The 26,550-nt window shown below is 42.7% G+C and overlaps 1 protein-coding gene across 10 annotated transcripts in view; it reads right to left on the bottom strand.

Moving 5' to 3' along the window:
- Nucleotides 1-397: 397 nt before the first annotated feature.
- LOC120027597 (lethal(3)malignant brain tumor-like protein 4) overlaps nucleotides 398-26,550 on the bottom strand; it is a 143,127-nt gene continuing 116,974 nt past the window's right edge. For all 10 annotated transcript variants that reach the window (XM_038972586.1, XM_038972590.1, XM_038972591.1 and 7 more), the window contains 3 exons: nucleotides 12,181-12,350; nucleotides 3,172-3,234; nucleotides 398-2,335 (listed from right to left, as the gene is read on the bottom strand). In XM_038972586.1, the coding sequence (XP_038828514.1) occupies nucleotides 2,180-2,335; nucleotides 3,172-3,234; nucleotides 12,181-12,350 (389 nt within the window). In that variant the 3' untranslated portion in view covers nucleotides 398-2,179. The remainder of the gene's footprint in view (nucleotides 2,336-3,171; nucleotides 3,235-12,180; nucleotides 12,351-26,550) is intronic.

The raw sequence follows: 26,550 nt of genomic DNA, 5'->3' as shown, positions 1-26,550 counted from the left end.
ATAACATTTGATTTGATCAGTAGTGGTTCATTGTCAGTCTGGTTGTGCAGCAGTGGACGACTCATTTGCTGTCAGAACTGAACGTGTCACACCACACAGGACTGCCAGTATCCAAATCAATTGTCGACTCCGTCCACCAGAACACGCTGCTGTGCAAATCAAATAGAAAGTGCTATTTTGAAGACCACTATCTGCAGATGAATAACTCCCGGCCACAGTCAATTTATTTCCATTTCAGTACATAACAATAATGTCAAAGGGGGACTTTGAAAGTTAGAATTCAGTTTGGGCTTGAGGCTTTGCACTGCGCTAGTCCCCCAAAAATCTTCAAATAACGCTAAATTAGCTTGAGAAGAAAAAGTTGCAGTTTGACTTGGAATAAAAACAGAGACGACGGGGCCTTTGCACTGTTTATTTGGGTTGTGAAATCATGTAATATGAATCCATCGAGTTGTACAAAGTGTTAATTCAGTGTAAGAAACGGGGTATACAAACATGTACAGCCCATATTCACGGTTAAATTAGTTGTCATTTTCATAGATAAGGGAGCGTTATATGAAGGTAGATATCACCCAAAATAGATTGTGAGTCTCCTAAATATGTTTTGGTGGGTATCTACCTCCATATTGGAGGTTGTACCAAAATGTAGCGGTATTTTCCATGCACTAAAACAGCAGTCTTGCACGTTACAGCAGTAAGAAAGACAAGCAGCATCAGAATAAAATATACGTTTCTGTATGCTCAACATTTTGGGATAGAGAGAAAGTCCCTATAGGAAAAAAAAGCAAAAAGTACAGTGAAAAGTTTCTTCATATTCCTGAAGTTTCAATGGAGTTTGGTTGCATTTTAGTAGCAACATGTATATGAAGACTAGAGAGCAAATGATAGAGCATTTGTTTCAACATATAGCTTAAATTCCAAGTTATAGCAAAATATAAGATTAAACTCTTAATTGTGCAGAAGAGCAAGTATGCTGTTCTTCGATAATAAGAAAACACCTTCAACCTATTGTGACTGTGAGAAAACTTACCCCCAATGGTAAAAACTAAAAAGACAATATTGGTCCTGGTCTACCCGAATGGAGCAAAAGGTTAATAAAGACAAACATACATGTTAACTGACTCTAGAGTTGCAGTTTCCACAAAAATTAAGTCGAAGATATCTCAACTAATAAAACATTATAATAACAGAAATTATACTTATTTAGATTATCTTCAGCTCAAAACTATCCCATGGTTTTACATTTTCCTTAAACGTAAGTTATTTTTCATTCTTCTAATGTGCAAATAAAATAATATTAATATTATCAAATTAAATAAATTCTGAATTTAAAATTTAAACAAAAACCCTTTTGGCATTTTCAAAAACAATTTGCTCATATATAATATATTAATTTCCTTCAACTATGCAAACACCTAGATATTTTTCACAATAAATATAGGTGAGTCCATATAAGTACTGTAACATATCATAATTAACATTCATACAAAACAGAAACAAAATGGCCGACACGTTAACAGTATGCATCTCAGTTTGAGTCGGTAGACAGAGATCGTAAACTGGTAACAGAGGTCAACTGAGGTCAACTGTGATGTAGACTGTTTGTATTCGGAATACACGTAGCACCATGATGACCCAGAAAAAGCACAGGTTTGTCATGGCTTTATACTGTTGGTGGTGATTGTCACATCTTTAAGGGAAAGTAAAGAAGGGAGAAGTTACAGCGTAAAAGACATAGAAAACTGTGCTGTATACCTGGAAATGCGGGTTTTGTTGAGTTTACCTTCATGACACCTACGTTTGAGATTTAAAGGCAGATTTGGAGGCTGTGTCCAAGAGAGACACTCAAACACACACACACACACACACACACACACACACACACACACACACACACACACACACACACACACACACACACACACACACACACACACACACACACACACACACACACACACACACACACACACACACACACACACACACAGTAACCTGAAAGTCCATAGGTCTGGACAGATCATGTATCGACTTTAGTTTAAGTCCTGGAACTCAAGTGCCTGTAGGCCAAAGAGAAGGAGCAGGGGTAAGGGGGTTGGGTTTGGAATGAATCGACACAGTAAATCTATGTGTTTGACAGACACATAAGATGGGTCTGGTGGGTGTGGCTTCCGATGCTTCATGTGTTGGCGTTGCCGGCTGCCGATTGGTTGTCCTCAGCGTGCTTGAACATCAAGATAGAGTTGTAGATCTTGAGGGCAGGGCCAAGTTTTACACTCATGATCTTGACGATGTCGCGCTGGGTCAGCAGCAACAAGGCCTTCCCGTCGATTTGCTGTTGGAAGACAACCAATCAGATTACAGCATGTGTCAACAGCTGATGTGCAGTCAATTGAACCCAGTGAGAGAGGTAAAACAATCCCTCCCACTCTCTAAGGGCTACAGATGGCCCTATGTTATATGTCACTATATAGAGTATGAGCAGATTGATCAGTGGACACTATTCATACAATTCCTATTTAATTTATGAAATGGTAATCAAGTACTTATCAGTTGGATCAGATTGTGATGTCTTGTTCAACGACTAGACATGCCAGTCACAATAAATTTTTTACATTTGAGACTTACAATTAGCGCATTCATCTTAAGATAACACATTACATCAAGTACATTTTTCCTCAAAGTATTTATCAGCAAAGACAGTACTAGGGTGGGGGGGTTAGGGGGGCGCCGTGAGAGTTATTTACAATAACTCTTCAAAGAGGTAGGGTTTCACAACTGTGGAGCCTCAACTGGGATTGCTGAAAAAGGGATTTCAACTACCAAGAGACCAGTGACAAATACTGTAGTCAGATTAGCTGAGGCAAATCAAATATGGCTGTGCTCGGGAATGCTAATCACTACCGCTATTAGCTTCCAATTAATTGCTTTGGATTCCAGTGATGTCTCCTTACGTCAGTATAATTCTCAACGCAAACTAACCCTGACCAAACACAGGGGAGGGGAATCCATTCTTCTGGGTGTTTTGTTGCAGACAACTATAATGGCAAAGGCTACTCCGCACATGTCTCCCCTCATTTACTTAGCCTTACGGAGGAAGACAAGCCTTAAAACTCTTAGTTGACTCCAGACTGGGAGACTAGAGGAGGACCAGATGTTGTGTCCTCTTACCTCCTCTTTGAACTGATTGGCTTGTTCATCGCAGCCGGGGAGAGAGTGGATGAAGTCAGCCACCTGGACAAAGACAAGCAGAGGACAGACAGGTTAGCGTCTGGGAGACCGTCTCAATGGCAAGTACAGTTGAAGTCGGAAGTTTACATACACTTAGGTTGCAGTCATTAAAACTTGTTTTTCATCCACTCCACAAATTTCTTGTTAACAAACTATAGTTTTGACAAGTCTGTTAGGACATCCAGACCTCCCGGGTGGCGCAGTGGTCTAGGGCACTGCATCGCAGTGCTAGCTGCGCCACCAGTCTCTGGGTTCGCGCCCAGGCTGGGCTGGGTTCGCGCCCAGGCTCTGTCGCAGCCGGCCGCAACCGGGAGGTCCGTGGGGCGACGCACAATTGGCATAGCGTCGTCCGGGTTAGGGAGGGTTTGGCCGGTAGGGATATCCTTGTCTCAGTATGTAAAAATGTAATAAAATGTATGCACTCTACTGTAAGTCGCTCTGGATAAGAGCGTCTGCTAAATGACTAAAATGTAAAATGTATTTTGTGTATGACACAAGTCATTTTTACAAACAATTGTTTACAGACAGATTATTTCACTCATAATTCACTGGATCACAATTCCAGTGGGTCAGAAGTTTACATACACTAAGTAGACTGTGCCTTTAAACAGCTTGGAAAATTCCAGAAAATGATGTCATGGCTTTAGAAGCTTCTGATAGGCTAATTGACATCATTTGAGTCAATTGGAGGTGTACCTGTGGATGTATTTCAAGGCCTACCTTCAAACTCAGTGCCTCTTCGCTTGACATCATAGAAAATCAAAAAGAAATCAGCCAAGACCTCAGAAAAAGAATTGGAGACCTCCACAAGTCTGGTTCATCCTTGGGAGCAATTTCCAAACACCTGAAGGTACCAGGTTCATCTGTACAAACAATAGTACGCAAGTATAAACACCATGGGACCACACAGCCATCATACCGCTCAGGAAGGAGACGCGTTCTGTCTCCTAGAGATTGTTATGTGAACTTCTGACCCACTGGGAATGTGATGAAATAAATAAAAGCTGAAATAAATCTCTCTCTCTACTATTATTCTGACATTTCACATTCTTAAAATAGTGGTGATCCTAACTGACATAAGACAGGGAATTTTTACGAGGATTAAATGTCAGGAATTGTGAAATACTGAGTTTAAATGTATTTGGCTAAGGTGTATGTAAACTTCTGACTTTAACTGTATCTTGTGTAATTACCATAGTAACACTTTGCTTAAACTCTCCCAGTCATAAGGCCAACATAACATAACAAGTCATGACTGATCATGACATATGCTATGTCATTCCTATGAAATTGTTATTTAGGCCTCAAGATGAAGGGTTTCAGTAAAGAAAATCAGAGTGAGTGTTGACAGAAAAACAACATGACATCAGTGAGATCAGTGAGTGTTGTGTGAAGCTACAGCCCGTCTCACTATCGCCAGTCAGAACAACAAATCATGTTGATATTGAGAAACCGGTTGCCTGTGGGCACTGACATTTCCTGACGCTCTAAAGAAGCTAGTGATAATGCTATTCCAGCGATACTAAAAGAAGGCGTAAAAAGAAACCAAAATACTAACAATTTAAGGTGAACTAGACACAAAATTATGGGATAGCTTTCAATCCATATCCAGTACCTCCTTTGAATTCTATTCTGACAACCGTTTGAGCTACAGGTGAGGAAAGAGCAAACCAAGTGAAGAAACAAACTTTTTGGAGAAAAGCTTCCAATAATAGCCTGGGTTAGCTGGGGTTCTAGTGGGCCTGACTGCAGCTGGTCCTGGGATAACGCCCAGGTAATTCAGGGAGGTCAGAGAGAGCCAGAAGCTGCTATATGATGGATATCAACTGCTTTACAACAGGGCACTATCTGCTGGGAGCCATTGACGTAAGAAAATAGACTATAGAAAGCCAATAGGCCTGCCAAAACCTTGTCAAATTATGCTTTAAAAAAAAGTAATGAAAGGGATGGCGGGGCGTAAAGTGCTACAGTGAAAATACTAGTGAAAATTACTTATCCCAAAAAATAACAAGGTAACTCTTCCTCCTCTGTCAGTTTCTTCTTACCATAATGAAAACATGGAAATTAGCCATCAAGCTAAATTACCAGACACCAAGAAATCATCCAGCTAATTCACTGACAACAGAGTTATAATTAGCCTTTAAGTGGGGTTGGCGGTAGCCTTGAGGTTAGAGAGACAGACCAGTAACCGGAAGGTTGCCGGTTCAAATCCCTGGGATGACTGACTGCAAGGTGACAATTTCTGTGCAAATGGATATATGTTTCAACTCTTATTAGTTGTATGTACAGATTACACACTGTTTAACAAAATGCTTACTTGCAGGTTCCTTCTCGACAATGATAAAACAAGAAATAAAGAAGTAATGTATTGAGCATGGCCCCAGCGGATAAAACAAAAGCCACACATTGGAGACAACACTCGCTGCATTCGTGCTACATGAGGGTGTGCTAAACAGCTGAGCTAAAGGACTGATTATGAAACAGCAGTTTGGTCAAGTCTCAGACCCTTCAGACCTCACCCTGCTAACACACCTAAATAACACCTCTCAAAATCTATTACCTCAATGTGCATCACTGGCCAGTACAAAAATAAACACAGATGTCCCTCTCCACTCAGACCCAGGCCCTGTTCTTAAAATGGATCCTTCCTGCCTTGAAGTAATCACCTATCTGACATGACTGGAAGGAAGAGTGCGTTTCAAGAGAATCTGAACAAGGCCACAGTGGCTAGAAGGCACAGCAATTGAATGTCAGTGTTCATAGATGTCAATGGAGCTAGAGGATGCTGTCGCTACAGGTTATGAGTCTGTGGAGACCAATAAGGTGTTTCCAAAAGTTTCCATCTCTGCTATGCAGAATCATGAAAATGCAGCGTCTGTACATGGCTCCTTGAAGGAACTGGCCAGTAGCCTGTACTGGGTTCAAAGACTATTCGTTAAAATAATTTGAGCATTTGATTTAGCCTACCTGGAGTGTCAGATGGGTGGGGTTTGCACGTTTAATTCCATTGGTTAAGCTCAAGCTCAACCAAGCACAGCTTAAGTATCTGAAAGCAAACAGGTACCATTTGAATCCAGGTCCGCCGTGGTAGGTCTATCAAGGCTGAATCATTCTGCTAGCACTAGCTGCAGCGGACTGCCTGATACCTGAGTGACATGTCAAATATCTGGCCTCGACATCAGACAGACAGACAGAGTAATGTCAGTGTGTGTCTACATTACAGTGAGGAGAGACAACTGAACTGCGACATACTGTAGTCCCCAGGTCATGATTAGCTAAATGCTATGTATGAAAGTTCTTTAAAAAAACAGATCAAGACATATTTCTAGAGTGGATTGGAATTCAAATCGGAAAATCTAAATTTGTGCTGGAATTATTAATGAATCAAAACAGTTCTCCAGTTTCAAAAGCATCAGCCGGTGAGGATGTTATTACCAATGACAACACTTTACGTACACCATCACCCATTTACTACCAACAAAATCAATTTGTAACTTTTGAAAACCTTTCCCAAACAATCATAAATCCTGGTCAACATCCATCCTTCTTGATCCAATCTTCATCCTAACACACCATACAATTCCTAGTATGTGCTCCAGCGCTACAAATGCAAATGGCTCAGTAAGCGAAGTGTTTTCGTCTACCATATTGGCATGGTAAACCTCTCCAGCCAGTGTGTGTTAAAGTGTGGCAGGAGTGGTTCGAGCATTAGAAGACTGTTACAGTCCTGGGCGAGAGAGTATCGCTCTTAGACCAGAGCCTTTGCGAGGCTGGTCCCATAGTGAGACTCCCAGCACTACTCCCACGGAGGGTGGCACAAGAGGACATTCTCCTCTCCTCCACATCAGCTGCTGACACCCTCTCTTCTTTCGCCCCTTAGGAAAATATGATGGGCTATAATTGGCCTCGCAGGAGTCCAGGAGTCCAAAGGGGCCTGAAACATTGACCTTTCCGTTTGAAAGCACCGCTTTTGAAGAACTTTGACTCTCTCTCTCTTTGAGAGAGAGAGAGGGGGGTTGTGGGAGTTGAATGCCAGATGGGTTATAGTCATTGTAGTGTCACTGTAGTGGAATGAGTGAATAGATATGATCGGGATCAAGAGCTGGCAGGATAATGAACCCCAAGAATGAAAGATTCAGCTTGGGTTTCTGGAATCTTAACTACAGTATGTCCAGCTGAATGCTGAAAGGAGATGGGAAATGCACAGGACGTAACATCTTAATAGATATGTATGAGAGGGTTGATGAAGATACAGGAGATACTGATGCTCCAGGACTGTGGTTCAGTAGGTCAAAGTGTGATGCTAACAACGCCAAGGCTGTGGGTTCAATTCCCAAAGGGATCACAACATAAAAAAATAAAAAATGTATGCACAGTGCTTTGGATGATAGTGTCTGCTATTACATGAAGCAATGCTAAAACCAATCAATTAGCTACTGGTTATGTTGGAGAAGTGCTGGCTGATTGGTGATAGTGAAATGTGCCCATTCAGTACTGCTCTTGCCTATCAAGCTATAGAACCTCGGCTAAGGACTTCCTGACTATGAGGGGCATGGGTGAAGTAGGGAAACATCTCTAGGCTTTTGGGGGGGGGGGGGGGGGGGGGGGGGTTAGTGGGTGTTACACAAGCAGTGCTCCTCTCCCTCTAGTCAATCCCTTTACAGTCCTCCTCTGTATCCGAATGTTTAAGCATAGTAGTGGTCATTCAGCTGATCACACATCCAAAGTACTGCAATCTCACGCCTTCCAATCTCATGCCAAATCCCCACAACTGCCAAGACAAAACTTCCACCTCCGGTAAAACTCGATGACATTCTATCCTCCCCCTCTCTGCAAGCCTGGGCCATGTTCGGCAGGCACAACACGGACCTTTGCAGATTGAAACGTCATGAAAAGCCTACGTGATGCCTTCTTCTAGACGTCAGAGGGGTGCGTTTGTTCAACGTAATATATTTATGTTGCATCTTGGATGCTGGGTTTCTTTACTGATTATTTCACATTCACACAGGTAACACAGCTAGCCACCACTCTTCACTTCTTCAGCCCTACTGCCTTCCCAGGTGACCCCCCTTGCCTCTCATTAGCCAAATCAAACTCTTTGGGAGGACAGTAGCCCAATTACCATTTGTTCATTCAAACTATAACCCTCTTGAATTAACATGATTGTTTATTATGAATAATAACGTTCCCAATATATATCTGAAAGTCCCACAACACTGTGCGTTTCTGTTGTGTGTTCAGAGATAGTCTTGGTTACCTCTACTGTAGCATCTCTCTCTTCAATCTATGCTGTGAGGGGGCCAGATCTTTCTCTCCTCTTCTATCTCTTTCCTATCTTCCCCTTCCCTCCTCTCTCGCTCTCTTTCTTCCCCCTGGTGTGCCTCATTGGTGCCCGCAATAGTTGGAAAATACTCGAACCCGTAACACAGGTGTGTGACCTTCGTTACCGTTGGAGATGCTCAGTGGCGGCAGCGAGGAGCGGAGAAGGTGTGTGTGTAGCGAAAGGGGAATAATCACATTAAGTCCGGTAGCCTCCCTCATCTCATCAATCAACAGAGATGAAGAGAGAGTGCTTAGCAACCGCAGGAGGATCGTGGCGTTGGCCGTATCGCGCACGCCGTTTAGACGGGTACGTAGGCATGTCAATTAATTCTTAAGAGTGGAGCGGCCTCGCTGAGGGATTCTGATATTTCATTTGAGTCTCGTACTCTAACCATCCAAGGATTTCTCTTTTTCTCAAGTGATGGCTGACATTTCAATAGATTTGGACTGATATCAATTTGGCTTGACAAAGCAGGTTTAAACCACAATACAAAGGGACTAAGAAATGATGCTAGTCTGTTCAATAGAGCAGACTGAGTGAATGGCGAGGACTAACCACATCAATAAAATGATTGAAAACATTATTCATACGCCTACACATTTCCATTGCATTTCTACCACTCTTTCCTTTATGCCCACAATGCATCAACTGTAAACAAACAGTCAAATCTCTGAGTCTATTTACCACGAGGCTCTCTGGTTGCTAGTGTCAAAGTTTACGGTCACACCTGGTTGCTATGGTGATGTGCCTTTGTCAAGCTCATGAAGCCTGATATCAACAGTAGAAGAGAAATGACAGGTTGGAAAGGAGACTGGACAGTACTTTACATGAGGACACTGGTTCCCTATAAACTGACAGACAACTGGGTTACACAACAAACTTTCATATAGAAAACCCTTTATAAGTGAACTAAGGGAAAATAGAATCCTTTACACTGCAGCAAGCCACATGTACAGCAAACTCAACAATACAAGGGCCTATAAGGACCCATAATGACCTATACAAGATACAATACCAGATGAAGAAACAAACTAAGGTAAGACATTGGCTGAATCTCAAAATCACTCCCTTCCCCTCACCCCTCCGTTTGTTTCATTCACGTGTACCTGCGCCATTTGCACAAGTGTCCCAAAGCTGAGGGAGTGACATTTATCAAGGGTATAGGGCAGGGGTAGACAACCCGGTTCCTGGAGTGCAGCAGGTATTGCAGGATTTTGTTCCAACTAGGCACCACACCTGACCAACTGAGCTAATTGATCAGTTCAGTGATGGCCTAAATTCAACACACTTGGTCTTCCAGGTCGGTTAAATGAAAAACATGAAGTGCCTGCGGCCCTCCAGGACCAGGTTGCTCTACACCTGAAGTATGGGATAATTAGACCCTCAGGTAGCCACTTCGACCGAGCCCGCAAGGCTGCACGCTTCAGAGCGAAGTGTTATCCCGACAAGCACTGCGATATGTCTGGAGTTTGAAACAAAAGAATGGAGAGGCGTGTACAATTAATTATATACCACGTACATTTGTTTATGTCTGATTTCCAGACTTGACAAATGTAACAGATTAAACAACTCCCAAATTAAATGTTTCACTGTTACTGAGGTTTAAATCTTGAAAAACGACAGATTTGTTCATTTGAATTTCATGCTTGTTTTATTATTTAAAAGAGGAACATGAATTGCATCATTGAAGTCAGGAGTGTGTCCCGAAATTGACAGGTTTATTGATCCCCTCGTCACTCTCTGGAAGTCACCATCAGAGTTAGTCAGTAACACATGACAACGGATGTCCCTCCGAGCGAGTTTGTAGGGGCCAGGTGGTGGTTTGTGATTCAACGATCATCAAGTATACGTCAACGGGTCTCTGTGTGTGTGTGTGTGTGTGTGTGTGTGTGTACTGTATGAGTGTGTGTCACTGCTTCTCTCCACATAATTGCAACTATCGATTCACAGGTGCATGTGTGTATGTACAGTTGAAGTCAGAAGTTTACATACACTTGGGTTGGATTCATTAAAACTAGTTTTTCAACCACTCCACAAATGTCTTGTTAACAAACTATAGTTTTGGCAAGTCGGTTAGGACATCTACTTTGTGCATGACACAAGTCATTTTTCCAAAAATTGTTTGCACACAGATTATTTCACTTATAATTCACTGGATCACAATTCCAGTGGGTCAGAAGTTTACATACACTAAGTTGACTGTGCCTTTAAATAGCTTGGAAAATTCCAGAAAATGATGTCATGGCTTTAGAAGCTTCTGATAGGCTAATTGACATCATTTGAGTCAATTGGAGGTGTACCTGTGGATGTATTTCAAGGCCTACCTTCAAACTCAGTGCCTCTGCTTGACATTGTGGGAAAATCAAAAGAAATCAACCAAGACCTCAGAAAAAACATTGTAGAACTCCACAAGTCTGGTTCAACCTTGGGAGCAATTTCCAAACGCCTGAAAGTACCACGTTCATCTGTACAAACAATAGTACGCAAGTATTAACACCATGGGACCACGCAGCCATCATACTTCTCAGGAAGGAGACGCATTCTGTCTCCTAAAGATGAACGTACTTTGGTGCGAAAAGTGAAAATCAATCCCAGAACAACAGCAAAGGACCTTGTGAAGATGCTGGAGGAAACAGGTACAAACGTATCTATATCCACAGTAAAATGAGTCCTATAATCGACAAAACCTGAACGGCCGCTCAGCAAGGAAAAATCCACTGCTCCAAAACCGCCATAAAAAAGCCAGACTACGGTTTGCACATGGGGACACAGATCGTACTTTTTGGAGAAATGTCCTCTGGTCTGATGAAACAAAAATAGAACCGTTTGGCCATAATGACCATCGCTATGTTTGGAGGAAAAGGGGGAGGCTTGCAAGCCGAAGAACACCATCCCAACCGTGAAGCACTGGGGTAGCAGCATCATGTTGAGGGGGTGCTTTGCTGCACGAGGGACTGGTGCACTTCACAAAATAGATGGCATCATGAGGTAGGAAAATTATGTGGATATATTGAAGCAACATCTCAAGACATCAGTCAGGAAGTTGGTCGCAAATGGGTCTTCCAAATAGACAATGACCCCAAGCATACTTTCAAAGTTGTGGCAAAATGGATTAAGGACAACCAAGTCAAGGTATTGGAGTGGCCATCACAAAGCCCTGACCTCAATCCCATAGAAAATTTGTGGGCAGAACTAAAAAAGCGTGTGCTAGCAAGGAGGCCTACAAACCTGACTCAGTTACACCAACTCTGTCAGGAGGAATGGGCCAAAATTCACCCAACTTATTGTGGGAAGCTTGTGGAAGTCTACCCGAAACATTTGACCCAAGTTAAACAATTTAAAGGCAATGTTACCAAATACTAATTAAGTGTATGTAAACTTCTGACCCACTGGGAACGTGATGAAATAAATAAAAGCTGAAATAAATAATTCTCTCTACTATTATTCTGACATTTCACATTCTTAAAATGAAGTGGTGATCCTAACTGACCTAAGACAGGGAATTTTTACTAGGATTAAATGTCAGGAATTGTGAAATACTGAGTTTAAATGTATTTGGCTAAGGTGTATGTCAACTTCCGACTTCAACTGAATGCATGAGCGTGTGGATGTGTGTGTGCTCTCACCTCATCCACGGTCCAGTGGGCCACGCAGCTGGCCTGTAATCCGGCCACCCCAGGCAGCAGCTTGCAGTGCTGCTCCCAGCACAGTGGTAGGTCCCGTCCGGGTTGAGCCGACATGGCCGACAGGAACACAGACTGGTGGAGGGCCTGCTGCAGGCTGTCCAGACTGCTCTCTGCAGGGGGAAAGAGAGAGGGAGGGTAAACATGTTATTAATGTGTTGACAATGTGACTGTTAGTGAATGAGTGAGATCACTTTCTTTCTCACAGACAGACAGAGGGAGAGCGAGAGTGTTTATTCAAGTGTAAAAAAAACAGTAGTAAAGTCAAGCGACAGGCCTAAGACCTGAGTTCTTTTTTCCTTTTGATTTTGCAGTGCATCAACGAACAAAGCATTTTGCTTTCAGCTTCCTTTCCTTATTTTCCAATAATCTTACATTTCTTATACCTCTTATGCCATTGTGCCAAAACAGAGGAGTAAAGGAATACTCCATTACTTAGTCCCTTTTGACAGCACAGTACAGATGCATCTCTCTTCATTAACCGTAGCACACAGCGGTAGATAAGAAGAATGAAGTGCTCCTGAGTTGTTAGTAGGCCAATAGACTAGGGGATGCACTAATGGTTGTCATGACTGACTGATGAAGAGGCCAGCTAAAATGCCCTTTCTATAACCAAGATCCACCCTGAGTTTTGGCAGGCAGCACAAAGTGGGGTGAGCTTTGAGTGTGTGTCAGTGTGTGTGTGTCTCAGTATGTATGGGAGAAAGAGAGAGAGAGTGTGTGTGTGTGTGTGTCTCTGTTTCTGGGTGTGTGAATGCGTGTTTCTCTCTCTCTGTGTGTGTGTGTGTGTACTGACAGCAGGAACAGGGTCAGATACAGGACATGCTGTTTTTCTTCTAGTTGTCTCCTAGCGATGTCTCGAAGGAGCAGAGATTAGTTTTACACGCTTGTCAACTGTGACATTTGTCTAGGTTTGTCCAATTACATTTTATGGTGTTGTTTGGTGTTATTACGAACAATCTAATAGACAACGCAATAGATTTGAAGTGCTGTCCAATTAAGATGGTTTTTATTTAGTACAGTTTAAGGTTCTAAAAGGTCACCGTATACAATTACATTTTTTTTGTATACAATTATTGTCAATTAAACAACTCTAGAGCTCCCTCCATTCAGTTGACTTCCTGCCGACAGCAGACACAGCCACAAACCCTGCCACAGTCTGAATATGACATGGGAAAACCCAGTCACCTCCTTCCTGTTAAAAAAAAAAAAAACGGGCACGACACAGAAAGCTTTAATGTTATTACAGGAACACAGGCCTACTTTGATCATACAACTTTGATCATGGTGCCACGGTACAGCGCCCTTAGAGAAAGGAAGTTCACGGCACAGCGCCGTAAATGGGGAGCGCACGATTACGCCACAATAAAATATAGGGCCGAGAAACTAGACAGGGAACACGGATTGGATCACCTTAGCACAGGGTCTGCAACCTTTATGAAGAGACATTTTTTTTTACACACACAAAAAAAGTGTTGAGGGAGCCACACAAGAAATTCCAGCCCTTTTCAAGTGCAATAGTGACAATATCTGTTATTCAGCACCACGGATAGCAGTCGGATCAAATAAGCATGAAATCTGGCGTTCAGGGTCACAGAGCAGTGAACACAGCGGTAGTCTGGTGAAGTTGCAGGGAGAATTGAATCTCGTGAACATACAGTAAAATATGCTGTAGGAGTGATGTCACTTTTTGATTTAAAAACCTACCAAAGAAGGAAATATTGTTCTCCAGTGATGAATTGAAACACACACCTCAAGTTCCACAAGAAGCTGATTAATAAAACAGATTTTATACACACGTTTTATAATGCAAATAGAAGGTTTGATTGTAATCAATATTTATTACAATGCTTTAACTGAAAACAAAGTGTCTTGTGTTTCTTTACTTTTATAAATTATTATTGTTATTTTTGGTACATTTGAAAAACAGAATAGAAATATGATAAGGTAGACTGCGATTTGAGGTTGCCACGAGCAGCACTGCAAATATTGAGATGAGAGAGATGCAAGACTTCGCTCTCACACAGTACTGCGCATGTGCACGGGTTCGCTTCACGCTGTTACAGCATGGTAGCCACGGGACCAAAACAGCAAAGTTGAGCATTGCGCTTCAACGCTCTTAGTTGTTGCATAAATTTACCCACAATGCTGTTTACTTTCTGCATTGATGGCATATCCCTGAGTCTACCTTTAACATGTATTGTCCTGTAGATTGTAACGTAGCCCATCTTTCCAAACACAAATATAATTTTTGTCAATAAATGTAAAAAAAAATACACAAAGAAATATATTTGTCTTTCGGAGGCGGAAATCTAGCCAGGGAACCACAATGGGCAGTATGCAGCCGACAGCATTTGACCCTCCTGTTCTAGAACCAACATCCCCCCCTGTGTTTTCTACAAATAAAACAATAAGGCGTACCATCACCATGCTATTTGATTGGATGACAGAAGAGATCAAACTGAAAAGGTATTAATTGATGTGAAAAGAACGGGAACATTATTATGTACGTATTTTTAGACAAACAAATTCAATTACCCTGCCCTATTTTGCTCCATCAAAATAACAAGCTCAGGAGAAAATTGACAATGGTACAGTAGTTACCATGGCAATGTTTCTATCTAAAGCAGGGGCTTTACTGTGTTGCAGTGTTTTGGATCAGTCTGCTTTGTTTCAACGACACACACCCCTCCATCTGAGTGAAACTGTGATTTCCCAGCCTTCAGGCTACGGGGGGAGAGAGAGAGCAGAGGAAAACATAAAGGGCCTTTTAAAGCGCCCCCCCCCTTCCCCCTCCCTCTCCCTGTGGGCATAGCCGAGGAAGCGTCTTGCTCAAATGTTACTGGCGAGAAGAGATGAATTTCAAACGTGTGGAGAGTCAGCAGACAGGAGCACTGGAGATATGTTAATGTCTGGTGGTGTCCATCTTCTGGGGCGGTATAGGAGTGAGTGAGGCAGTGCGCTGCAGGGGGGACAGAGCAGACATGGTGTGTCTCACTAGGGAGACATCCTGGCTCCAGGGATGGCTTCTCCCTCATTACTAAACATCTCAACGTGTGTATGTAATAATAATACAAATTAATAATATGTGTGTGTGTGTGTGTGTGTGTGTTACTGCGTAAAAAATATCAGACAGCTTGACAACTCATCAGGAGACTGACACTGTCGTGTGATAATTATAATACAAAATAATAATGTGTGTGTGTGTGTGTGTGTGTGTGTGTGTGTGTGTGTGTGTGAGAGAGAGACTGCATATGAAATACCAGACAGCTTGACGACGCGTCAGAAGACTGACACTCTACCGGTGTCCCATGATCTGTGACAGTAGGACCTTGAAGCCTCGTCAAGATATTTACGTATTTAAATGATTGAGTGTTACTGACCGATTTATCTACACCTGAATGCAAGAGTTATGGAGTCATGTGAACAAGTCAGGGCAGTTTGATTCTGTAATGCTGCGAGCCCCAGGACTTCAAACACTGCGCTAACAGACCAAAACAAATGGATTTCCTGGCAAACACTTCTTAAAACATTCTGAGAATCCCCCGTGGCGGTGAAACTTGCATTTTTCCATCCCCCAGTGAGCGTGAAACTCCTGTCAGTCCAAAACAGACTGCTGCTACCAAAGCCTGCATGCGCTTTAACCGTATACGGACTACCTGCACACCACCACCGAGAAACCAATTTGCTTACTGCCGGGTTAGCGCTAGAGCTAACAAAAGCTAATCTAACGTGTCAATAACAGCAGACCTCCGGTTTCACATTGAAGCACACAACTCAACTACACCCACTATCATGCCCCCAGTGATGCAGGCACTCGTGGTCACTGGTAGCAGCACCGCCAGGTAGAAACCAGAACAATTAGTGATGTTTCGCAGCATTAATGACATGATAGCGTTGACCTCACACTGTATATTTGAGTGGAACTATTAAATCGTGATTAGTAGAATAAGATATTTGTTTTGAAAATGCTTTGATGTTACTTATGATAAATTAGATGGATTCCTATGCTTATTAGTAAGCATAATCAATTGTGATGAAGTTAATGATACACCGCCATTTCATCTTCAAACTGTTTTTTTTTTACAACTTAAGTGGGAAAGCTTAAAAAGTCTTTGCATCCTCAGCCAATACAGTGCAGCTCATACGGTTTCAAAATGTCGCGGACCAGTGGAGTCTACTGACATTGGGGATGTACTCTGCAGTTCAGGACCAGTGGAGTCTACCGACATTGGGGATGTACTCTGCAGTTCAGGACCAGTGGAGTCTACCGACGTTGGGGATGTACTCTGCAGTTCAGGACCAGTGGAGTCTACCGACGTTGGGGATGTACTCTGCAGTTCAGGAGCAGTGAAGTCTACCGACGTTGGGGGATGTACTCTGCAGTTCAGGACCAGTGAAGTCTACCGACGTTGGGGATGTACTCTGCAGTTCAGGACCAGTGGAGTCTACCGACGTTGGGGATGTACTCTGCAGTTCAGGACCAGTGGAGTCTACCGACGTTGGGGATGTACTCTGCAGTTCAGGACCAGTGGAGTCTACCGACGTTGGGGGATGTACTCTGCAGTTCAGGACCAGTGGAGTCTACCGACGTTGGGGGATGTACTCTGCAGTTCAGGACCAGTGGAGTCTACCGACGTTGGGGATGTACTCTGCAGTTCAGGACCACATTTGACCCATGTCCATTTTCCTTTTTTGAGGAGAATACAGTGACGTACAGTAGTTTAATTATCACAGTCCAGACCTGGGATAACTATAGTTTTATGCTTTGTTGAAAGCAACTAATTTTCCAGGGTTAACAAATACTAACTTTGGAGGTGACTAAAACTAATTGAATAAAGATCTCTGAAAGTGTCTACTTTTCTGAAACTATTGGATTGGCTACCTTCAACTTATGGCAGGGCTACATTTGGAACTGCATGTTGAAGATAGAAACATAATAGTGGAATATACTATTCCACTCTATTTGACAATCATATTTACCAATCTACACAACCAATTAACCAATGCTATTTTGTACATATACAGTGTACTAGACTAATTAAACTTTAATGGTTTTTGTTTCTTCAAATAACTTCAAATATTATTAGGTTTTTTGAGACCTGTAGTTGAAACTATATAAAACTTAATTTGACTACCTTGAGTATTTGAAAAGTTGGTATTTTCAAATAAACTACAAAATATAACTATTTTCTGCCAAGGTATGCCACAGTCACCTCTGTTAAATCCATCTCTGCTCCTCCTCCATCTTGCTCACAAAACAGGCCTGATCGGTCATTACAATAGAAGAGAGAGGGAAGAAGAATCGATTCTGCCAAATTCTTCAGCCAATTTACAGCAGTGTCCGTGGCTTCATATTGTCAGTCAAAATTCAAAGTTGAATGAAGGTTGAATGAAGGTTGAATGAAGGTTGAATGTCTTCACGTGGCACAAAAGGAAGACCTCCAAAACAGCAGCATCTCAAATACAGATTGGCATTAATAAATAACTCTCACCTCATAAAAATACATTTCTTGTGTTGTTTCCTTTAAATATGAAACTAATGATGCAATAATGAATAACAAATGATGGGTGCTGTGACCAAATCACGTTAAAGCTCAATATCCACCGCGAAACATGACACGCTGTTAGTGTAGAGGACGCCACTTAAAGGCAGAGTGCAGTGAAAAACATGATTTGTCTGTGATATATATATATGATAATCATGCCCCTTTAGTGTAAGAGCTGTTAGAAAAGACAGCCTGAAATATAAACCTGTTTTGGTGGGATGGTTTTGGACTGCCTTGTGACATCACCAGGTGGTAAACTGGTTGATAGATCAACAAGAGAGTTCCATACCGCTTTGCCAATAACAGCTAGTTTTCCCCACTCCTAGACAGTCCTAGCAAAATTCTTGCTTGCTATTTTTGTTTGTTTTCAATTAAAATGGTCAAAAACAATCACAGTAAGGTAGTTAATGGTTACCCAGAAATGATTTGATATTGAGATAAAACGGCTGCATTGGACATTTAAAGTCCTAATTTTCATGGTCTTTTCTGGAGAATAGGCATTCTTTAGTCTCATATAAAAGAGGCAATGAAAACAATTTCAACGCTTTTGAAGACAGTATCGTTATATTACATATGCAACCATTTGCATATACCATGGCTATTTTACAAATAAAGCCCGTTCTTGTTTTTTTCTACAGCATGTAGCCCCAAGGGATCTGCATCCACCGTGTAACACCATTGATCTTCATTCTTTTCTACAAAGAAACACTGCCGACTGTAGATTCATTGCCGAGTCATTGGCTCTTCCAGGTGATTAATCATTGGTAGTACTCTGGGTCGTTTATAACATTTTATAAGAAAAGCAAACAAAGTAAAGCGGCCTGTACTGTGATTGTTATGTGAGCTATTATACGTCTAGATACGTTACTCGTCTAGACCTGAACACAAGCACACTTCAAACAAAAGAAGCAGAGGTCATCAAATTCAGCTATTTTGTCCTTCAAATCGGTGTCCAGAATTTTTACAAGCAGGATAATGAGATAATAGCCACAGCTGAAAATAAAAGATCTGCTCATCGTGCTGCGCATGACTCATCGTTGAGCAGCGTCTGAGAGCCAGTGTGTGTGTGTGTGTGTGTGTGTGGGGGGGGGTGTGTGTGTGGGGGTGTGTGTGTGGGGGTGTGTTTGTGCTCTGAGTGGCCAGCTGGGACATTGTGACCCTGCATGCTCCTCAGGGGTAGCAGATCAGACGCGTATGTGAAGTGAAGACGCTCCGTCGCCCTCTGTGGGGCCCGCTGGGTCCTCTCAGCTGGGTACTGGGGTCCCGTGGGACGGCCTTGTCACATATTACACACACTGTGGTGCTGGCTGAGGCCTCCAGCTATACTCTAGTTCAGGGCTCTCCAACCCTGAGAGCTACCGTCCAACCCTAATCTAGCACACCCGATTCTAATAATTAGCTGGTTGATAAACTGAATCAGGTTAGTTACAACTTGGGTTGGACACAAAAACCTACAGGATGGTAGCTCTCCAGGAAGAGGGCTGCGTCTAGCTGCTAGTGGAATCCTAGGTTTGCTACCACCGCACTGCTAGCAGGCACATACAGAGAGACCCGGGATACAAATGCCATGGCAATGGTCACAGCGTATTACCTGGGAGACTACGGGAGGCTGGCGGCTTGTCAAGGCTGTTTTTTGTATGCATAGGTCTGTACCTCCCCAGGCAAAGGAGTCACGCTGTACCTCCCCAGGCAAAGGAGTCACGCTGTACCTCCCCAGGCAAAGGAGTCACGCTGTACCTCCCCAGGCAAAGGAGTCACGCTGTACCTCCCCAGGCAAAGGAGTCACGCTGTACCTCCCCAGGCAAAGGAGTCACGCTGTACCTCCCCAGGCAAAGGAGTCACGCTGTACCTCCCCAGGCAAAGGAGTCACGCTGTACCTCCCCAGGCAAAGGAGTCACGCTGTACCTCCCCAGGCAAAGGAGTCACGCTGTACCTCCCCAGGCAAAGGAGTCACGCTGTACCTCCCCAGGCAAAGGAGTCACGCTGTACCTCCCCAGGAAAGGAGTCACGCTGTACCTCCCCAGGGAATGGGTCACTCTGAGTAGCTAATACAAAGATGAATGGCTATGTAGGTCTCGTAAGGCTAAGTTGGTAGAGCATGGTGCTTGCAAAGTCAGGGTTGTGGGTTCGATTCCCACGGGGGACCAGTACAAAAAAAAAAGTTTGAAAAAATAATGAAAATGTATGCACTCTACTGTAAGTCGCTCTGGATAAGAGCGTCTGCTAAATGAGTAAATTGTATTATGGTGAATCACACACAAACATCGCCATGATTATACACACAAAGCAGCAAGTTATGGTGACTGAAAAAAATGTTTCTTCAGAAAATGTATTCAAGAATGACAGCAAACAGACTGCGAAATATGTCAGCTTTTCTTCCAACAAACTGCTGCGTATCCTCAAAATGCAATCCTTAAGGATATGGGTGTTTCAACTCAATGAGATATCACCTCAGCCACGTGCCATCTTTAAAAGTGGCCTCTGCTGCAAATGGGGAATGACTTGATGAGTTGGACCCAGGTCCTCTGTCCAAGTCTGGACGGTAGGAAAATAAAGGTTGAAATATGTGCTCGTCTCACTCTCTCAGTGGGGTTGCCAGCAAGTCCCGAGGCCAGCCTACAGTCGTGGCCAAAAGTTTTGATAATGACACAAATATTAATTTTCACAAAGTCTGCTGCCTCAGTTTGTATGATGGCAATTTGCATATACTCCAGAATGTTATGAAGAGTGATCAGAATAATTGCAATTAATTGCAAAGTCCCTCTTTGCCATGCAAATGAACTGAATCCCCCCAAAATATTTCCACTACATTTCAGCCCTGCCACAAAAGGACCAGCTGACTTCATGTCAGTGATTCTCTTGTTAACACAGGTGTGAGTGTTGGCGAGGACAAGGCTGGAGATCACTCTGTCATGCTGATTGAGTTCGAATAACAGACTGGAAGCTTCAAAAGGAGGGTGGTGCTTGGAATCATTGTTCTTCCTCTGTCAATCATGGTTACCTGCAAGGAAACACGTGCCGTCATCATTGCTTTGCACAAAAAGGTCTTCACAGGCAAGGATATTGCTTCCAGTAAGATTGCACCTAAATCAACCATTTATCGGATCATCAAGAACTTCAAGGAGAGCGGTTCAATTGTTGTGAAAAAGACTTCATGGCACCCAAGAAAGTCCAGCAAGCGCCAGGACCGTCTCCTAAAGTTGATTCAGCTGCGGGATTGGGGCACCACCAGTACAGAGCTGGCTCAGGAATGGCAGCAGGCAGGTGTGAGTGCATCTGCACGCACAGTGAGGCGAAGACTTTTGGAAGATGGCCTGGTGTCAAGAAGGACAGCAAAGAAGCCACTTCTCTCCAGGAAAAACATCAGGGACAGACTGATATTCTGCAAAAGGTACAGGGAATGGACTGCTGAGGACTGGGGTAAAGTCATTTTCTCTGATGAATCCCCTTTCCGATTGTTTGGGGAATCCGGAAAAAAGCTTCTCCGGAGAAGACAAGGTGAGCGCTACCACCAGTCCTGTGTCATGCCAACAGTAAAGCATCCTGAGATTCCTGACATTCATGTGTGGGGTTGCTTCTCAGCCAAGGGAGTGGGCTCACTCACAATTTTGCCTAGAACACAGCCATGAACAGAGAATGGTACAAACACATCCTCCGAGAGCAACTTCTCCCAACCATCCAGGAAGTTTGTTGACAAACAATGCCTTTTCCAGCATGATGGAGCACCTTGCCATAAGGCAAAAGTGATGACTAAGTGGCTCGGGGAACAAAATCTCAATATTTTGGGTCCATGGCCAGGAAACTCCCCAGACCTTAATCACATTGAGAACTTGTGGTCAATCCTCAAGAGGCAGGTGGACAAACAAAAACCCACAAATTCTAACAAACTCCAAGCATTGATTATGCAAGAATGGGCTGCCATCAGTCAGGATGTGGCCCATAAGTTAATTGACAGCATGCCAGGGCGGATTGCAGAGGTCTTGAAAAAGAAGGGACAAATCTGCAAATATTGACTCTTTGCATCTACTTCATGTAATTGTCAATAAAAGCCTTTGACACTTATGAAATGATTCAGTATTCCATAGTTACATCTGACAAAAATATCTGAAGACACTGAAGCAGCAAACTTTGTGAAAATTAATTTGTGTCATTCTCAAAACTTTTGGCCACGACTGTACAAGAGGAGATTCATGCAGGTTGGCCCTTTCAAGCAGCTCCGTGTGGAAGACCAATAAACGGAGCAGAAAATTCAAAACCTAGTTCATCATATGAATTACTCCCACATACATGATTGACTCTGCAAGTTTATAGTCAACGTTTCCACTGCCTTTTCCCCCTAAGCAAACACAGATTCAAGCCTATTTGAAGTTGCACCTGGCTTAACAGAGAGACCATCTGTACACTAGTCTGTTTGAATGAGGCCGTCTGTACAATTACAATGCTGAATAAAGTGAGTTCATGTACCCTCAACAAGCCATAACAAGTCCCTTTCTGAGTGGGATGAAACCTTTGTGTGCTAAGCCCAGATCCATTTTAAATAGCCTACAAAAAACAAAACTGAGCTCTCCTTTATCAGCTTGGGAAATGTACTTAAACATTTTTTTGGACTCTCGACAAAATATCTAAGATGAAAATACAGCGATAGTGAGTTAACACTTCCAATTAGCCACTTGCTTTTGGGAAATTACATCTGTAGTCATGGTACATTATTAGTCATGTACCATTATGAACTGGCTGGTTCTTTTAAGAATGTACTCTTAGTGAGTCGTGACACATGCTTTCCCCTCAACACAGCAATTCCCCAGGGATATCACGTTCCATAAATGCCCTGTAAAGCACTTTGGAGTCTAGTGTACCTTGGGGTCTGAAATTATTGACATCCTAGATAAAGACGAGTTATGACTGTACAAAAACAATAATTAAAATACTGAGCTATTTTGTATGCCCAAAGAAAATTGTTTTATAATAACTCAATTGCTCAGAGAAAAACTGTTACTGTCTATTTGTGCAAATCAACTAAACTAAAAACTAGACATGCTAACCTCTGACCTTAACCAATAACTGGGGAGGTTAGCATGTCTTGGGGGTATGATCTTTGTGTGAATCATTTTGGACCCCACTATATATCTAGGGGGATTGATTATTTCAGAATGGTGTCACCATACATTTTTCAGCAGTGTCTCCGAAAATGCTTTTGTCTCTGTGTCTCAATCGATCTTTCCTGATTGTTTTTTTGTCACACAGTCTTCGACCTGTTACTGTCAGTCTTTGTCCTTTCATTCATCATGACGATAGAGAAAAACAAAACAAGGGAATCAAAGGATTTCTCCACCTTTCGTTGCCGTCCATAAATATGTTAAATGAATAACCCCTTGACTTGAGTTGCTGAGAGTCATTCAATTAATATTTACCAGAGGGCCTGAAGCAAGGCTTCCAAAATGCATGAGCAGTTCTGAGAAAAGTCAATGAATCATTCAGCTTAGCAGAAAGACTCGTCGGCAGGCGGGAGAAGAGAAATATCCCTGTTTGACAAGATACGTAGGCTTTTCTAACCCCCTGCATTGTATTAACCAGCATGGGAGGTTTATAGAGGGTCACGAGGACCGTCAGTGACTAGTTGATGTGCGTCTTTCTTAACTTCTATTCAAAGACTTCATCTAAATTGAGGCGCTGCCTACCTCCAAAAATACAGTAACTGGCTAAGGAGTCAGGAAACGAGGAAGGAAATGACATACAGTAGGATCACGACTAAAATAACTCTTCACCTATAAAACATAATTGTCTCATCATCCTCCATAGTGTAGTTGATGGCTTGCCAGGTATCTACGGAATAACACTTAATCTGTTTAAGAAAGAACATGGAGGAGGAGTAGAAGCAATTCAATTAAATGTGGCTAGCTGAGGGGCATGGTTAGCATTAAGACACTAAACCTAATGACATGCAATCATACATCCAGGTACCAAAATGACTCATTCATTTGACAATGACTGAATTGCATATTAGTACTGAATGGTGCCAATTCCAACATTCATAATTCTGAACATTGTTGATAATTTACGAAGTAAAGGTTGTAAATAAATCAAATATTAATTTGGAGTGACAAGACTTTGAATGATTCAGTCTGGTCAAGTCTCCTCTCTTTTTAATACTCACTCACCCCTTAATAGGCAAATGAATGCACTAATTAATGGACTAATTAACTGATTGGATCAAAAACTGACATCTGGAGATCAGGACGTGAGAAAAGGGCACAGAACAAGAACGTCCTGCCCTGTAATACCAGTCAAATGAAGGTGACAAATGTCACCGGAGAGATCCTTCACAGATTAAATGTATGGGTTGCTACTTTGAGAATCTTTCACTTTGACCTACAACTAATTGATAGATTGCGTTGTGGAACTAACACACCCAGAAAGAAACATTGGGAAGGGAGAGATTGATGGACACACTGATTAATAGGCACCAGCTCATGAACTAAAACTCTGTTGGGTGCTTTAACAAATTACATTTACTTGATGACGCATGCTTACTTCTATCTTTGTCAATAACATCGCTTTTTAACCAAATTCATTTCACAAGCCCCAAAACTGGTGTCCCTGAACAACAGATATGAACGTTAATGATTTGAGGGATGCTTGAGGGGGGAGGAAAACGTGTCAAGAAACAGAGTATTTGAATATTGGGGCATCTACAAACTCAGTCAACAACATATCTGCTATTGGGGCTCCCGAGTGGCGCAGTGGTCTAAGGCACTGCGTCTCAGGGCTAGAGATGTCATTACAGACACTGGTTCGATTCCAGGCTGTATCACAACCGGCTGTGATTGGGAGTCCCGTAGGGCGGCGCACAATTGGCCCAGCGTCGTCTGGGTTTGGCTGGGGTAGGCTGTCATTGTAAATAAGAATTTGTTCTTAACTGACTTGCCTGGTGAAATAAATAAAAATTGTACCTGCTATTCTGTTCTACTATCGCTATACACTTAACATTGAGAAGAATCATGCAGTGTACAAAACATAATAAACAACTGCTCTTTCCATGGCAGACTGACCAGATGAATCTAGGTGAATGGTAGTCGGTGCCAAGCACACTGGTTTGAGTGTGTCAAGAACTGCAATGCTGCTGGGTTTTTCACGCCCAACAGTTTCCCGTGTGTATCAAGAATGGTCCACCACACAAAGGACATCCAGCCAACTTGACACAACTGTGGGAAGCATTGGAGTCAACATGGGCCAGCATTCCTGTGGAACACTTTCGACACCTTGTAGAGTCCATGCCCCGACAAATTGAGGCTGTTCTGAGGGCAAAAGAGGAGGAAATTCAATATTAAGAAGGGCTAATGAAAGGATCATTTGGCAGAGTTTGTTGCCCCACTCAAGATCCAGAGCTAAACCTTGGATAACTGTTCTTTGGACAGGGGCCAGACATAACTAATCATAAATAGACATTTTATTATTGTCACAGCCAAGTCACAAAGAGGGTTTCAGATCTTAAACACGTTACCCTCTCTGCTGATAGTTCCTCATCAGTTAACTGGATTCAATAGACAAGGATATTATCGTTGTGACGTGTTGATTATTATGGGCTAGCTAGCCCATCAGGGGTTTGGCTGTAACTGCCATTGGACAGACTGACAGACAGTAAGGGGGAAACGCAGACTTCCTCGCCATTTCACTTCTGTGTAGTTGGAGTCAGATGAGAACAGTGAGACACTCTGTTCCTATCTACACCTTCACTCCAGTTCCTGTAGCACGTCTTTCAACAGCAACCCATGTTCTTCCTCCCTCAGCTCAGAGCACTTCCAAAACAAGATGAAATGAAAGCCACAGCCCCTCGATCCCTGGAGATGATGACGACAACGTTGATAATGATGCGTTTTTACTAAACGTGCCCACAGGACATCAAGCTGGCTGTAATTCTGAGGCTGCTCTGTGGCTGGAGATTAGCATAATGTATTCCTGTGGTTTCTACATGAGGGCTCAGTTCTGGGCTTTGATGCAGGGAACAGAGTCTGATGGGATCGTTGTCTCCACCTTTTATCTAGGCTAAATTCAGGCTAAACTGGAGAATAGAGAAGAATGGAGGAGACAGCCTCCACAAAGAGGTGAAACAAGATGTCACAGACATGTTTAGGTTTACAATTACTGCAGAGAGAGCAATTGACTGTAATGAACACGATGGGAGACAGAGAGCTGGTTTCAAGTGCAGGGCGCAGCAGGTGTTTATTTGTAAAGGACCTCAGGAGGAGGCAGGTAGCTGGGTCCAGGGGCAGGCAGAAGGTCATACACAGGGGGTCCAAAAAGGTAACAGTACAGGCAGGGAAAAGGCTAGTAACATCGTCCGGGAGATCAGGCAATAGGTTGATAACAGGAAATCCGATAGGCTAAAGTACAGGCAGGGAATAGGCAAAAGGCATCGTATCGTTAGTGAGACAGGCCAAAACTATCATACATGGGAGGATTAAATTATGGGAAAACCAGAGCTCCGAATAGAAGTTTGTCACAAACAAACAATACCTCACAATGATGGGGTGCAAAGAACTGAACCAAATAGTGTGTGATAATGACATACAGGTGTGTGATCAGGTGATTAGAATCTGGAGAGTGAGCTGCGTTCAGGGGATCTATGTGTTTGAGAGTGTGAGTTGGAAGCAGACGTTACATCAACACCCAAGTTAGCAAATGGAGGGGAATGGGTAGACTAGAGGGTAAAGGATGATCAACAATTCTTCACAGAAGCTTTAGTGTAAATAAAATAATTTTATCA

Source organism: Salvelinus namaycush, chromosome 33 (assembly GCF_016432855.1).
Source record: "Salvelinus namaycush isolate Seneca chromosome 33, SaNama_1.0, whole genome shotgun sequence".
Lineage (NCBI taxonomy): Eukaryota > Metazoa > Chordata > Actinopteri > Salmoniformes > Salmonidae > Salvelinus > Salvelinus namaycush.
This window is presented reverse-complemented; position numbering and strand designations above follow the sequence as displayed.